This window comes from Mus caroli, unplaced genomic scaffold (genome assembly GCF_978045245.1).
Source record: "Mus caroli unplaced genomic scaffold, Mus_caroli_1 scaffold_19, whole genome shotgun sequence".
NCBI lineage: Eukaryota > Metazoa > Chordata > Mammalia > Rodentia > Muridae > Mus > Mus caroli.
The window spans coordinates 69,717,565-69,732,197 of record NW_028227274.1 but is presented as its reverse complement, the minus strand read 5'-3'; the positions used below and the strand labels follow the sequence as shown (position 1 = coordinate 69,732,197).

At 35.4% G+C, this 14,633-nt stretch overlaps 1 protein-coding gene across 1 annotated transcript in view; it reads left to right on the top strand.

Annotated features, from left to right (window-relative positions):
* Positions 1–14,633, top strand: part of Dcc (DCC netrin 1 receptor) — a 1,083,530-nt gene that overhangs the window by 894,044 nt on the left and 174,853 nt on the right. The window contains exon 14 of the mRNA XM_021150630.3: positions 1,980–2,090. Within this exon, the coding sequence (XP_021006289.1) occupies positions 1,980–2,090 (111 nt within the window). The remainder of the gene's footprint in view (positions 1–1,979; positions 2,091–14,633) is intronic.

Genomic DNA, 14,633 nt, shown 5'->3' with positions numbered 1-14,633 from the left:
TGATTACATAAAAATAGTCAAAGTACCAAGCACTGTAGTATAGTTTATGGGTACATAGTGAACATATCAGTGCTAGCAATGATAAGTCACCAATAGCAATTCAGGTACAGTGCTTATCCAATTTGTAAAAGCAGAAGTCTCTGTAGAAAACAAGATCTCTACCAAACGTTTGTGTGGACTAATTTAGCAAATAGATTTCTCCATATGTGTAGCTTACATGTAAGCTTTGAAATATCAGTTCTTAAATATCATCTGATTGACACTATCCCCTATGAGGAGGAATTCAGAAACTATCTTGGCCATTTTTTGGTTAATCTATACAATGATCAAATAATATAAGCATCATCCCAAAGTAATCCATTTTACTTAACATTTCATATGAAATAGTGGCATTGTATTATAATATCAAAGAGGAAAAATAGAAAACAAATCAGGCAGCATTCTAATATCTATAAGAGATTTTTAACTAATTGAGATAAAAAAAAACTAGGCAATTTACATTGAGTTTTCATTTTCTTAACAATGACCCATGTTTCTTTAAAAAGTATTAACAAATAGGAACCTGACAAAATACTGAGTTTCACTATGACATTTTTTATGTGTGTAGAATATATTTTATACATCTCTACTATTATAGTGGGATTGTACTAACTGGGTGCTTAATAAACAAGCATAGCTGATTCTGAACCCTGGCAGCATGGTACCAGTACATGGTGAAAGTTATCCCACGCAGGAATATGAAAATGCAAGCAAATTTACAAAAAAAAAATTGGGCCAAATTCACCATTCATATCAGGAACTTATTCTTGAAGTGACTAATCCTATTGCCACAAGAACATTAATTCATGGATGATGGCAAATGTTTCATGATTTAATTTCATCTTTATGTCTCTTGTAATTGTAAAAGAAATTATATTTCTGTTATTTCTAAAATAATCTTCCATGACAGTACTGTGGCTGGAATATAATATAATATATAATACAATATAATATAATGCACCCAAATAGTTATTGAGATTGGCCACATTTTCTCTACAGTGGGACCTGTAGTAAAATATACTGGAAGGGTGGCTACAAAATCGCAGGCCACAGATTCAACTGACTGGGACTCATAGAGTCATGTAAAGAAAAGCAAGCCTATAGGAATCTGATGTAGGTTCCAATCATACAGGTTATGCATGAGTACCTTGATGGTCTTGTAGGCATCATAACAATGGGATCGGGTGTTTCACTGACATTTGTCTACTATTGTGGTTCTTTTCCTCTTATTGGTTGGCCTTGTCCAGCCTTGATGTAATGGCATCTGCATGCTCTTATGGTAGTTTGTTATGCTCTGTTTGGTTGATGTGTCTGGGGGGCGGGGGATGGCCTGCTTTTTTCTCTGAGGGAAGTAATATGGTGGGAAGTGGATCTGGGAGAGAGTGAAGGTAAGAAGAGATACTGGGGAGAGGAAAGGGAGGTGAAGCTCTGGTTGGGATGTAATATATGAGAGAAGAATTTTAAAAAATGAAAGTGTGTTTATTTTCTACTAAAATTCACTTGCTCTGGTTTCTTCTTCCTTGCCCTCCTGTGAACATAATCACTGACCTTGAATGAATGATGGAGCATAAATTTTTAAGTTGACTGTTTGTGATTTATAGGCAGGGCTCCTCAGAACAGTGAGGAAAATGACTCTTGCTATTTTTGATTATTTCTTCATCATTCATATTTTATATTCTGCATTTACCCTGAGGCTCTTTTCAACGATACATTTTTATAAACTGAAAAAAATGCACAAAAATTTAAAATTTATGAGGTATAATTTCAGTTCCTGCTATGCTATTTCTCCTCTTGTAATCAAAATAACAATACTTATCAAAACAATCACAATATTTAAATCATAACAATTATAGTCATAATTTTCTAAAGCTTTGGAAACCCATCTGGAAATGCTTGCTGTTTGGTAATTTTTTTTTCTGGTGGAAATTTTTTTTTCATAGGATTGGAGAAAGGCAGTCAGTACAGTTTCCAAGTGTCGGCCATGACAGTCAATGGTACTGGACCACCTTCCAACTGGTACACAGCGGAGACCCCAGAGAATGATTTAGATGGTAAGACCTCAGTTCTCTAGTTCTTAGTAACCTCAGTTTCATTGGTCTTCTAAGAATATTTAATAAACTTCATTTCTAAAAAAAAGTATTTGTTTTACCACTATCTTCAGATGCACAACCATACAAAATACATTCCTGAACATTCCAGAATAATGCCTAAAAATAGTCTCATGGCCATGACTGTACATTCATGATGGGTCTCATCATAAGTGGCATTTTTGCATAATTTGAATATTTAATTGCCTCTACTAGCATTTATATTTGACACCGTTTGATGTGTGATTATATGTTAAGGGTTTATATAAAATTTGTGTAAGTACAAGCCTGAACCATAAAAAAATCAGGTGAGAAATTGTTCTTGACTAAATTTAAGAAAACTGAGTAAAGGGAATGAGAAATAAAGCTCGAGTCATAAAATACATAGATGCCTCACATAATGTAGATTAAAATAAAACTAAATAAGGAATGAAAATCTGTTAGGCATTCAAAACTAAGACCAGGAAAAATTGAATTAAAATTAAACTCCAGCTATGTGTTGAAAATTTTATCAAACAATAATGATCCATGAGAAACTGTTAGTTCGTACTAACAGTTCGACATACAATTATCTGAGGAAAAATAAAGGATAAAATGATATACCTTTTTTCGTTCCTCCTCTTTTTTCCTTCCCGTGGAGAATAAGAATGTTCTTAATGTACTTTTTTCCAATAAACTCAAATATTTTCTCTTAGGTACTTGAACTCTTTTCTACTCTCTTACCTATCATTTCTGTCTTTTCGTTCTAAAATAAGCCATTGTTCTGCTTATGGTTCAGATTTGATTTAATTAAAACAATTGTGGTGTCATAAAAAAAATGGGCAGATGATTTTTCCACAATGGTGATAGACCGACTGTATAGTTTCATTTTCTTATTACCTTGACCTCGGCAGGCTAACTCATGAGGAGAGTGAGCATAGTCCTCAAATGGAGCCCAGAAAGGACCTACTTAAAGCAGAAGGGACCTGTTCTCTCTTACAGTTCTAAGCTCTTATGGAAACATTAGCACGAGAGAAGGTGCAGAAGAGCTGGCAACATTGCAACAGCAGTCAGGCAGCACAACACAAGCAGGATGAAGACTCAGGATCTACCCTTGTGATTCAATTCCTCCTACATGACTCTAAGAAATAAAACTCCTACAATCTCTCCAAATAGCTGAGAATCAAACACGCACACATCTTCACATGCACATGCACGTGTGCGTGCACACACACACACACACACTCACACACAGACACACACACACACACACACACACAGCATCTGGGTGCCATTTCAACTACAGACCAAAATATCCATTGAAAGACTCATTTACAATAACATGCTCCAAAAAAACCTGGTGTGCTGCTCTGAGGATCAAATACTGTAGAAGAAGACATATTTATTTTTCCTTCTTGTTCAAAGTATAACAGAGACCTAAAAGGCTACATTGTAGATAACCATTAGGAAAGAGTAAATCAGGTTGAATTTTATAGTATCCCAAAAGCCAACGCTTATAGGTGCATAAATGAGAAATGAGAGTTTTACATTAGAACTGAGACTTAAAGCTTGTCATCTTGATGACTGAGTATAAATACATTCTTTGGCAGGATAACTCAGGAAGAGAGTGAGTTAGAGGCTAGCATAGTCGACAGATGGAGACCATTTAGCAAAAGCATCACCAGCAAAAAGAAAACTAGTACTGAAAGACTAATGATAATTTCCTATAAAGTGGGTATTAGTAATTGAGTATAAGGGGCAGAGAGTGAACAAATGCAGGGTTTACTAGAGCATAAGCAACATAATGTTGCAGCACAGAATATAAACAATAATTAAGGCTGAGACACATTATTAAGTTTGTACACAAGTTAACGACACTGTTTTGACCAGATTTTGAATGTTTTGAAATTTTAAAATATGAAGATTTTTCTTTAAATTAATCTTATTTATACTAAAATCATCATTAATTTGTAAAGGAGTATTACAGTAATAATTATATTTTGAAAAGATGGCACTGAAGTACTAAAATGTACTTGCTGAACACTAACATTGATTAGGCCAACACTAGACGTTTGCACATCAATAACCGTAATAAACTATTGACTAGTGTTATGTAATTGTCACAGAGCCCAATTTCACAGGGTACATATCTCATTAATAGGTATGGGAATAGTTTATACGTATCATTGTGTTAGAATAGTTCTTTTTTTTCTGGCAAAACAATAAAATGCCTGCTCTCAAAGGAGAGCATTTTATTCAGCTAGACATGGTTAGTAATATATATATAATATATATATATATATATATATAATAAACAGGGTGAAGTGATGGTAAACCATTAGATTATATGCAGCTCTTACAGAGACTCTATACCCCATCACCGACATTACACACAGTCACCTAAAACTCCAGCTCCAGAAGCATCCAACACTTCTGCCTTTAATAGCACATCCATTCATTCTCACATAGCCACTCACATATATAAACAGACACATCATTTAAGTTAATAAAAATAATTTTTAGAAAAGAAAAAGAAAGAATTATAGACAAAAAAAATAAAGGACTATGGTATATCACTTCCTACGGGAAAAAAATCTCTCAGATTAGGTAAAAATGTAGTCCAGACTATTAAAAAAAATGAGGAGCAGCCATGTGGGTATATCAGACAGCAATCTTCTGCCATAAAGGAAATCTGATGTCCTAAAACTAGTACAGCATTTGCCAAGAAATCAGAGCAATTGGACTTATAATTTTGAGTGCTATCTTCTGCTTTATTTCCATAATTGTAGGTTACAAGCAGGGTTAATTTTTCTGTTTTCTATCAGGAAGAGTATTCAAAGTTTTGTACTGTTCTTTTTTGAATCCTCTCATCCATGTTCATGAAGTAAATATTCTTCATTTGAGTTCAAAGAATTATAGCAACCTAAAATTAACTAAATTGATGAGGTCAGCTAGGACCTCAAAGCTTGCACTCAAGGCCCATTTCTGTGAATCCTTGCCCAGTGCTCAGTGCGAAGTCTCCACTGACCCCACAACTGTAGATGTAGGTGGAAATTTATGAGCTCTGGTGATTCAAGGAGAACGACTCTAAGAAGTGAGATCATATCATTTACCCCAACCCAGAGGCCATATCTCTTACTGGAAGGAGTGAAAATAAATGGAGCAGAGGTACAAGAGGTCCTATAAAATATCCAGAAAGGAAAGGCCTCTGCACTTGACTTATACGCTCTTTCCCTGACTGCAAGTGAATCAAATTTCAAGTGGGTCCAATGTAGAAAATCACAGCTTCTTGGATGAAGCACAACCTTTCCTCAATTACATGCCTTCTTTCATACTTGTGTCTTCTCCATATAATCCACTTCATACTTCAGGCATAAGCATTAATCTGAATGTCGTTCTCATGAGCAGAGTCATATTAAAGGCGTATGGTTATTGAGTTTTCCACATTCTACCTCTAAGTTGGTCTCTCTTCTCCATGCAATATTCCTCCTTACATTTGGCTTATTTCACTTCTCATGGGAGCATTAGGAAATGTAATTAAGAACCTCTAGTGTGTTGAGTCATGGGGAGCACAAACAAGAAATTGGTAAGAAAGGCTCTACTGATGCATAGATAATCTGTGCACTGGCTGGAAACTATTTCATTAAAATGAGTAGAACCAGAAACGGTATTTTAAGGAGAGGGTGTTTTGACAAGTATGATTAAACAGAAAGGCTCTCAAATAATATTTTAAATCATGCCTTTTAAAAAATATTCTTGTAACCATAACTGGTCCTAAAAAATTATACTCATTTATGTGGATTGTTAGACATTTAAAGGATTATTTTTATTTTCTGTGTTTGGGAGTTTGCCAACATGCATGATATATATGTGTGTACTACATGTCTGGTCCCTGCGGAGGCCTTCAGAGGGCATCTGGTGCCCTGGAAGTAGAGGCACAGGTGTTTGTGGTACAATATGGGTGTTGAGAAGCAAAGCAGAGTCCTCTGCAAAGTTACAAAGTTCTTTTAACCACCAAACTGTTTTTCCATCTCTGTGAAAGAGTATTTCTGCCGTCCCTTACCCTAACAGAGTTCAAATTTTTTCTTTGTTTTCTTCTTGATTATTGCTGAAACAATTCTAGAAAAAAATAAGGAAAGAGAGAGAGAGAGAGAGAGAGAGAGAGAGAGAGAGAGAGAGAGAGAGAGAGAGAGAGAGGAAGGAAGGAAGGAAGGAAGGAAGGAAGGAAGGAAGGAAGGAAGGAAGGAAGGAAGGAAGGAAGGGAGGGAGGGAAGAAAAGGATGCTGGAAAAACTGGTACTTCTTGATCCAATGATGTTACAAACATTTATCAGATTGTTTGAAGCATAATGCAAATGAACAGTGTTTAGAAATTTTAGTTATAAGAAAGTAGGCAAGCTCTGATTTCTCTATGGGTCAGTGTTTTGTTAACTATAAAATGTTAGATATATTGGTCTTAAAGGCTTCTCATTTTATTGATCCAAGATGATTTTTTGTTAAGACCTAAAAATAAATTAGAGCTGACTTCTGATTTTCTTTTCATTGCATCATTCAAATATAAATGTCTAACCCTTAATATAAATAATTCTATCAATGAATGGACCAACTTGATAGTCACCAGAACAGTATCCAGTATCCACTCAAACATGCACATACACAATACACCCACTCATGTTCACGCATACATAATTTTATAAACATTTAAGTAAAGTATACTTTTTTAAAATATTTATCTCATTTTCAATAATTAATGTAAATTGTTAAATTATAAAATCACATGAAAATGACTTCTACCCCAGCTTTCAGAGCTAATGTTGGGAAGCTTTGAGTGGAAATTATTCGAAGGAAGAAGAAGGAGGAGGAGGAGGAGGAGGAAGAAGGAGAAGAAGAAGGAAAAGGAGAAGGAGGAGGAGGAAGACATTGAAAAGACATTGAATTGCTTTGATCTGGGAAACAGTCATTTTGAAAAACATGTAAAATAGAAAGTCTGGTTTACATAGTGAAAGGAGTGGAAGCCATTAGCACTCTTGGCAAATACCTGCTATGTAACCATCTCCACTCCCAAGTCTCCTAGAGACTCCCAAAGAGATGCATTCCTGACCATGACTCTGAGTTTTGAGTCCCTAAGCAGAGGCATTTCCAGACTTTACAGTCATTCCTTCTTCCTTTCTTGTATTCTGATGCTTTTCTTTCTTTCACTAGTTGGTTTAATCTGTGGAAATGAGCAGTGACTTGGAGAGCTGCTATAATCCTCATGGGTTGCCCATTTAATTGGGATGTTTTGTTAAAGTAATTATAAATCCAAACTGCACTGTTCCTAAAAGGTTTCCTGGAAATCACATTGCTATTACTGACAGCTGGGAAGTTCTAAAATATTTATTTTGTGCTTTAGATTTTCTGCTTAAGAAATCCAAGAACGTTAGAATTCACCAAAGTTCTTAGGTGCATGCCTTATGTTAAAAAAATGGTGGAATTATTTTGATAAAATTCAGGAGGTAACCTTCAGAAAGTTGAGTCTGTAGATTGCCATACACCATTAATGGTGATGTGATTTATATTAATTTTTCCCGACAAAGTGGAGTTGCCTGGATAACATAATAATAATAGTTCAGAGATTCCTAAAAGTATGACAGTGATGTAGAAAAATTGGGGAGATATCTGGGACCTACTCTAACTTCCTGCTTCAAGGAAATAGGTAATTTCTCCTATTATCATGAAGAGAGACTCACTGGGTATTCATTTCATTGGAAATATGATGAACCAAGGCAACTAAGTGCTTTGGAACTAGCATAATATGTGACAATATCTGAGGGCATAGATAGAGAAGGAGCATACATTCAAGGTTAGAAAAATGAGATGCTGAATATTAAAACTGTGATATTTACTTAAGAATCATTTATGGGCTAGAGTGATGGCTCAGCAATTGAAAGCGTTGTCTGCTCTCCTGGTGATCCTGATTTCAATTCCCAGCAACCACATAGAGGCTCAAAACCATCTATACTGGAATCTGATACTCTCTCCTGGCATGCAGGTGTACGGGAAGAGAGCATCTACATATGCATAAAATAAATACATATTTTTAAAAGAAGAATAATTTCATTAAAAAATATCCCTTAAAAGAATTACTAAATAGGAAAATGTGATTCTTACTAAATTGAAAAAATTTGGAGAAAACAAAGAACAGTGGAGAATATATGAGCTATTATATGCTGTAGAAAACAAGAACAGTAGAGAAATGAGTAGACAGCTCATTCCCCAAAAGTCTGAGCATCAATCCCTGAAAACCTATACCTTTCATGTCAGCAGATGCTTGGTAGGTATGAGTCATTGACACAATCAAATATACACATACCAAATAAGCCTACATATCATAAGGGAAGGTATATTTCTGATTTATTTTAGCTTTGTGTTAGGAATCTTATTTAAGTTCAGATTGTATGAAGACAATGAATTTTGAGCATGAAACAAGAAAAAAGTCAAGGAAAAGGAAAACAACATTTATTAATTTTTCCATTTTCTGTGCACTAATACCTGTCATGAAGCAACTTAGTGAGGACTAGTGAATCTGGGCTGATGGTTTTAGTACTTATAGTATTAAAGAATGACACATGGGGGTAAAAGTGTGAAGTATCTGGTGATGTTCTGTCCTTGCCCAGGAAGCAGATGGTGGTGCATGCTGTGTTCATTGTGGTTCCTTCTTTTCCCACTTTCGTGCAGTCTGTGGTCCAGTCCATGAAAATCCCATCACAAGCAAAGGCATCTCCCATTAGTGCAGTGCCCTAATTGTTTCTTAATCCAAACAAGTTGACAATCAAAATGAAGCATCATAAGCATTATTATATAAGTGAAAGGATGGGGATCTCATCTAAAATTCCATAGCCAATATGAGACATAACAAAGTCCTGAAGCTGTAGCTAAGTAGCTAGAATGCTTGTCTCACAGTCACAGAACAAATCATGCCTTTGAAACTTAGCACTGTGTAGAGACCAATGCCTAGAATCTTAACACTTTGAAAACAGGAGGATAATGTGGCTGTTTGATTACACTCTGCCCAAGGAGTGGCCTTGTTGAAGTAGGTGTGGCCTTGTGGGAGGAAGTTGTCACTGTGTAGGTAGGTTTTGAGGGCTCCTAGTGCTAAAGGTTCACTCAGTGCTGAAGGGTCAGTCTCTTCCTGGGTGCCTTCAGAAGAACATGCAAAACTCTCAGCTGCTCCTGCACTGCACATGCCTAGACACTGCCATGTTCCTACCTTGATGATATTGGACTGAATCTCTGAACTTGTAAGCCAACACTAACTAAATTTTGTCATTTATAAGAGCTGCCTTGGTCATGGTGTCTGTTCACAGCAATGGAAACATTAACGAAGACAGAAGCTGGTACCAGGGACTGGAATATTACTGCAATAGGTCTGATCATGTTTTCTCCATAGGAGAAATGTAGAATTTGGGACATTGGATTTAGAAAGTGATGGAATGCTTTAAATGGGGCTTAACAGGCCACCCTAGTAGGAATATGGAAGAATTTATTGCTGAGAGTGACTTAATCTGTGCAGACTTGGCCCAAGAGGTTTCAATGGAGAATAATTTCAGTATGTGGCCTACAGATTGTTTTTATGGTATTTTGGTGAAGGAAGTGACTGCTTTTTACCCTTGTCTGAAGAGTATGCCTAAGGCTAAAATAAAATGATTTATATTAATTGTGTTGACAGCAGAAGTCTCAAAAAAAGCCCAACAGAGACTTTGCTACATGGTTTAGTCTTATGAAGAATGTTTTAATGAAAAGGAGAAAGCTTGAGAAAAGAAAAATATAAAATGTATGGTTCAAATAATAGTGGTAGAGCAGCAAGTTAATTGGAGCTGAATCCTATGTTAAAGGAGATAACAGATCAAGGGAATGGTATCTTAGGGTCAAGATCCCATCCAGCTATGTTAAGTCAAGGCATATTTGAATAAGCCTTTAATCCCAAGAGACAGAGGCAAGATGATCTCTGAGTCCAATGCCACATTGTATAGAACAAGTTTTAAATAGAGAAAAGCTTAAATTCAGGTATGGTGGTACATACCTTTGATCCCAGCATTCAGAGGACAGAGCCATGCAGATCTCTGAGTTCAAGATCAACCTACAAGGCAAGTTGCAATACAGCCAATCTTAGGCAATAAAGGAGACCACTAGAACATAAATTGATTATGTAATATAACAAGGAGGACATGTTCCAACCCCAGAAAGCAGCAGAACTCAACAGCTTTGGCTATTTGGCCCTAGCTTTATAGTCAAGAGGAGAAGGAGACTACAGTGACAATTGATGCTGGTTAGCTAGAGGAGGGGGAAAGTGATAAGGAATTTCCAGGGCTGGGGACTGGGTAAGAGGATAACATTTGAAATGTAAATAAAGAAAATATCCAATAAAAAGAAAGAGAGAGTAAGTCTCTGGGGAAGAAGAAGAAGAAGAAGAAGAAGAAGAAGAAGAAGAAGAAGAAGAAGAAGAAGAAGGAGGAGGAGGAGGAGGAGGAGGAGGAGGAGGAGGAGGAGGAGGAGGAGGAGGAGGAGGAGGAGGAGGAGGGAGGAAGAGGGAGGAAGGAGGAGGAGGGAGGAAGGAGGAGGAGGGAGGAAGGAGGAGGAGGGAGGAAGGAGGGAGGAGGAGAAGGAGGAGGAGAAAGAGGAGGAGGAAGAGGAGGAGAAGGAGAAGAAAGAAGAAAAAGAAGAAAAGAAGAAAAAGAAGGAAGAAGAGGAAGAAGAAGAAGAAGAAGAAGAAGAAGAAGAAGAAGAAGAAGAAGAAGAAGAAGAAGAAGAAGAAGAAGAAGAAGAAGAAGAAGAAGAAGAAGAAATAATCAGCATTGCTTAGGTGAGGTCCTCTGGGAAATGTTTTTTGAAAGAACAAGAAGCTGTGTTCCAGAGATAGGCAAGGTTGTAGCTTGAGCTCCAACTGTACTTGGCTATGAGTAAGAATCACTCAGGTGGTATGGAATCATGAGGAGCAGCTGAAACTTGTCACTATGAGAGGCTGTAGATGGCCATTGATGAAACTGCAGCCTCAGTTGCAGTGGAGGACCGACCCCATCATTCTGGATATGACACTATCATGAGATGACCATCCAAGCAAGAGTAGCAGCAGCAGTAAGTGTGGTCAACCAGAGCCTAGAGTCCTACAGATGGCAGAACTGTAGAAGTGACCCAGGCCCCTTGTAGGAGCTCAGAAGATCATGTGTGGCTCCCAGACACTGGAACAAGAAGCTGTAAAGTTGAACTTGCCTTGGATAAACCCAGCATGTTAGAGATGTCAGAACCATGGGATATCCTGCTGAGGAAAGCTGCTAACAAGGGGTGGAACCAGCCCCACAAGTTTGTTGTTGCAAAATTACAGAACTGCCAGCAGCAGTCAACAAGGATGAAAGGAGTTGGAAATCTGAAGAGTGTTTTGATATCAGACATAGAGACATGTAGTTTTCAAGTTGCCCAGCTGGTTTTCTGTCTTGCTTTGGTACAGTATTTTTGGCTTTATACTGGGTTGCACTTAAGAGACTACATGAATCCCAAAAGAGATTTTGAACTTTGGACTTTTAATGTTGTTGAGACTGGTATAAATTATGCTGACTTTTGAAGTTGTATCAAGTAATTTTTTCATTATGCTATGACTAAATATAGCACTCATGTGTTTGAACAAGACTATGGGGGCCAGAAAGTGGAAAGTGGTAATTTGAATATGCTTGGTCTAGGAAGTAGTACTATTAAGAGATGTGGCCTTGGGCATGGGCTTTAAGACCATCCTCCTAGCTGCCTAGAAGCCAGTCTTCTCCTAGTGGCTTTCAGATGAAGATGTATAACTCTCACCTCCTGTGTACCTTGATGATAGTGGACTGAACCTCTGAACCTGCAACCTAGCCCAATTAAATCTTGTCATCTATAAGAGTTACTTTGGTCATGGTGTCTGTTGACAGCAATGGAAACCCTGACTAAGACAGATGGGGAAGAGGATCTTGAAGTCATTCTTGCACTACATAATGATTTCAAGACAACCACAAGCTAATTAGATTCTGTCTGAAAAATAAGTGAATAAATAAATAAATAAATAAATAAATAAATAAAATTTAAAATATGAAATAGCAATGCTTGGCAAACATTGGAAATAAACAGCACTCTTTAGCAAATATTGAGTTATGTGTGGACAAGCATCAAGATGGATCATAACCTATGAATATTTGTTGGACTTCCAATAGGTACTATAGTTCAGTTAGAGTTGTAGAAACAAAATATAGACAACAGATAAAATTCTTCATTTTACAAAGTTTATCACATCAAACAAATTAAATTCATATCCTCTAAAATTTTATTTATGCATAATATAAATTTGTAAGAGCATATGTATTTGTATACTCATTAGGAATAATCATATATATGATTATATGTACTACATTGTATCCTTCAAACTTAACATTAATTATTTTCTTTTTTAATAATAAGAGACTATAAATTTGTTTTATAACCTGACCATACTAAAAAATCCACCAACTTCAACTTTTACTTCATAAGTAATATTTATGAATCAGAACACAGTGATAGACTGCATATGAAATATGAGTTTATTACTCTTGTCATTAGCCATGATCCTTTGCTTCTGTTCTGACATGTTGGGAAAATGGATTTTTTTTTTCTTCTAAAGCTTGTTCTAGCATCTGTTGTAATATTATTATGGCAGTTTGATTTAAATTATTAATATGCTTATTTCTCCTGTTTTCATAAGCTAAAATTGTTTGTATAAATGGCAAAATAAAATTCATAGAATTTAATACATGTATCAGAACTAGAAAAACTACAAAAAATTATACATAGTATTTAAGCAACATAATTAAAATATGAACAAAATTAGAGAATCACATTTATCTTATAAGTCATAAAAAAGTATTACAATGTAGCTATAAATAATTGGATTTAAGTTCTTAGGTCATACTAAACATAAGTGTTTATGTTTTTTGAAACTAACAATCCATAATACTATGATGCCCAACATGTCTGTAAATAGAAAAACATTCTTGCAAAGATTACATTGCCCCAAGAGAGGAAAAATGTATGTTGAATCCTAAAAGAAATATTTAGGGCCTGATAAACAGGCAACCTGTTTTAATATTTTTTTTTTATCATATTAATACTTAATAATATTCTTTAAAACAAATTTTTATTTTTTATAAATGACAAACTTGTATTTCCTTGGTGGTATTATTTTAATTAAAGCTTATGTCCTAACAATGTAAATGTATATGAGTAAACAATTATAAGTTATTGTAAGGAGTGGGGTTTGCAGCTATAGCAAAAGCATATGTTGTTCTGGGAAATTACCTTGGTTCATGTGGTATTTGATGAGTGAAGAAAAAAATTCAAGTGCTGTGTCAAGAAATAGAATTTTTTTCATGGACTTTGTTAGGAGCCATTTATGATAGTCAGTTGATCCTTGACAAGTAGATTTAACAAAATCAGACCTCAGCTGCTGTTATGATTGAATCTAACATCCAAGATTCTCACAATAATTTAAGTGGAGTTCATTTTGGACAAGGAATAGAGTACGCAAAGCCAAACCTAATTTTTCTAACAAATTGAAAGTCAGCTTCAGTTCTTATCTAAGTGGCTGTTCAACATCCCAGACCAACAGTCTGTAAATGAAAGCAGAAATTATTTAGATTTGGAAAAAATGTCTAAAATTCTGAATACTTGAGTCCTGTTCATAGCGAGCAAAATCTTTTTCATTTGTTCATAAAATGTTTGTTTCCTGATGACTTGATTTGGTGAAATGATGAAGTATTTTATAAAAAAAAAACAAACCACAAACACACATAAACACACACACCAAAACAAACAAACAAAAACCCAAGATAACAATATAGCAAAAGAAAACAAACAAAAACACCATAATTGTTAGTCATTAAGTTTGAACTATGCTCAAATTATTGTGTAATCGGGGAAGACTAATTTAACTCTCCAAGACTTGTGCCTAGTCAACTATAAAGAAGTTATGAGAATTGAATGCATTTCAATAGTCTTAATGAGAATTGACTATAGCAATAATGAAGTATTTGACATGTGTTGTTATTGTTTAATATATTCGTCCATAGCCTATGACTACATGCTTTTTTGAGAGAATAACAATATATTCCTATTGTTTCTTACCATGAATTTCTGAAGCATTTGTTGGCATCTGATGTATATGAAGGGGTATATTCAATCTCATTGAGAGCCTACCGTCTACTTATATAATAATACTTAAAATTGTCTTATACCTGCACCAATAAATGAAAAGAGAAAATTGTAAAACAGTCATTGCTGTTTTTAAAATTTCATGTTAATAAAAATATAATCATCCTCTAAAACATTTATTGGTTTTGTGAGAAACTAAGAGCAAGAATTATGCTAAATTATAAAATAGTTAAAACATTTTCTTTAAAATCTAAAGAGGCTGACCAGGTACCAAAATATAGAGATTTCATTAGGAAATGTATAACCTTTTCAAAACATAGCATTTCATAAAAGTTACTTATTAGAA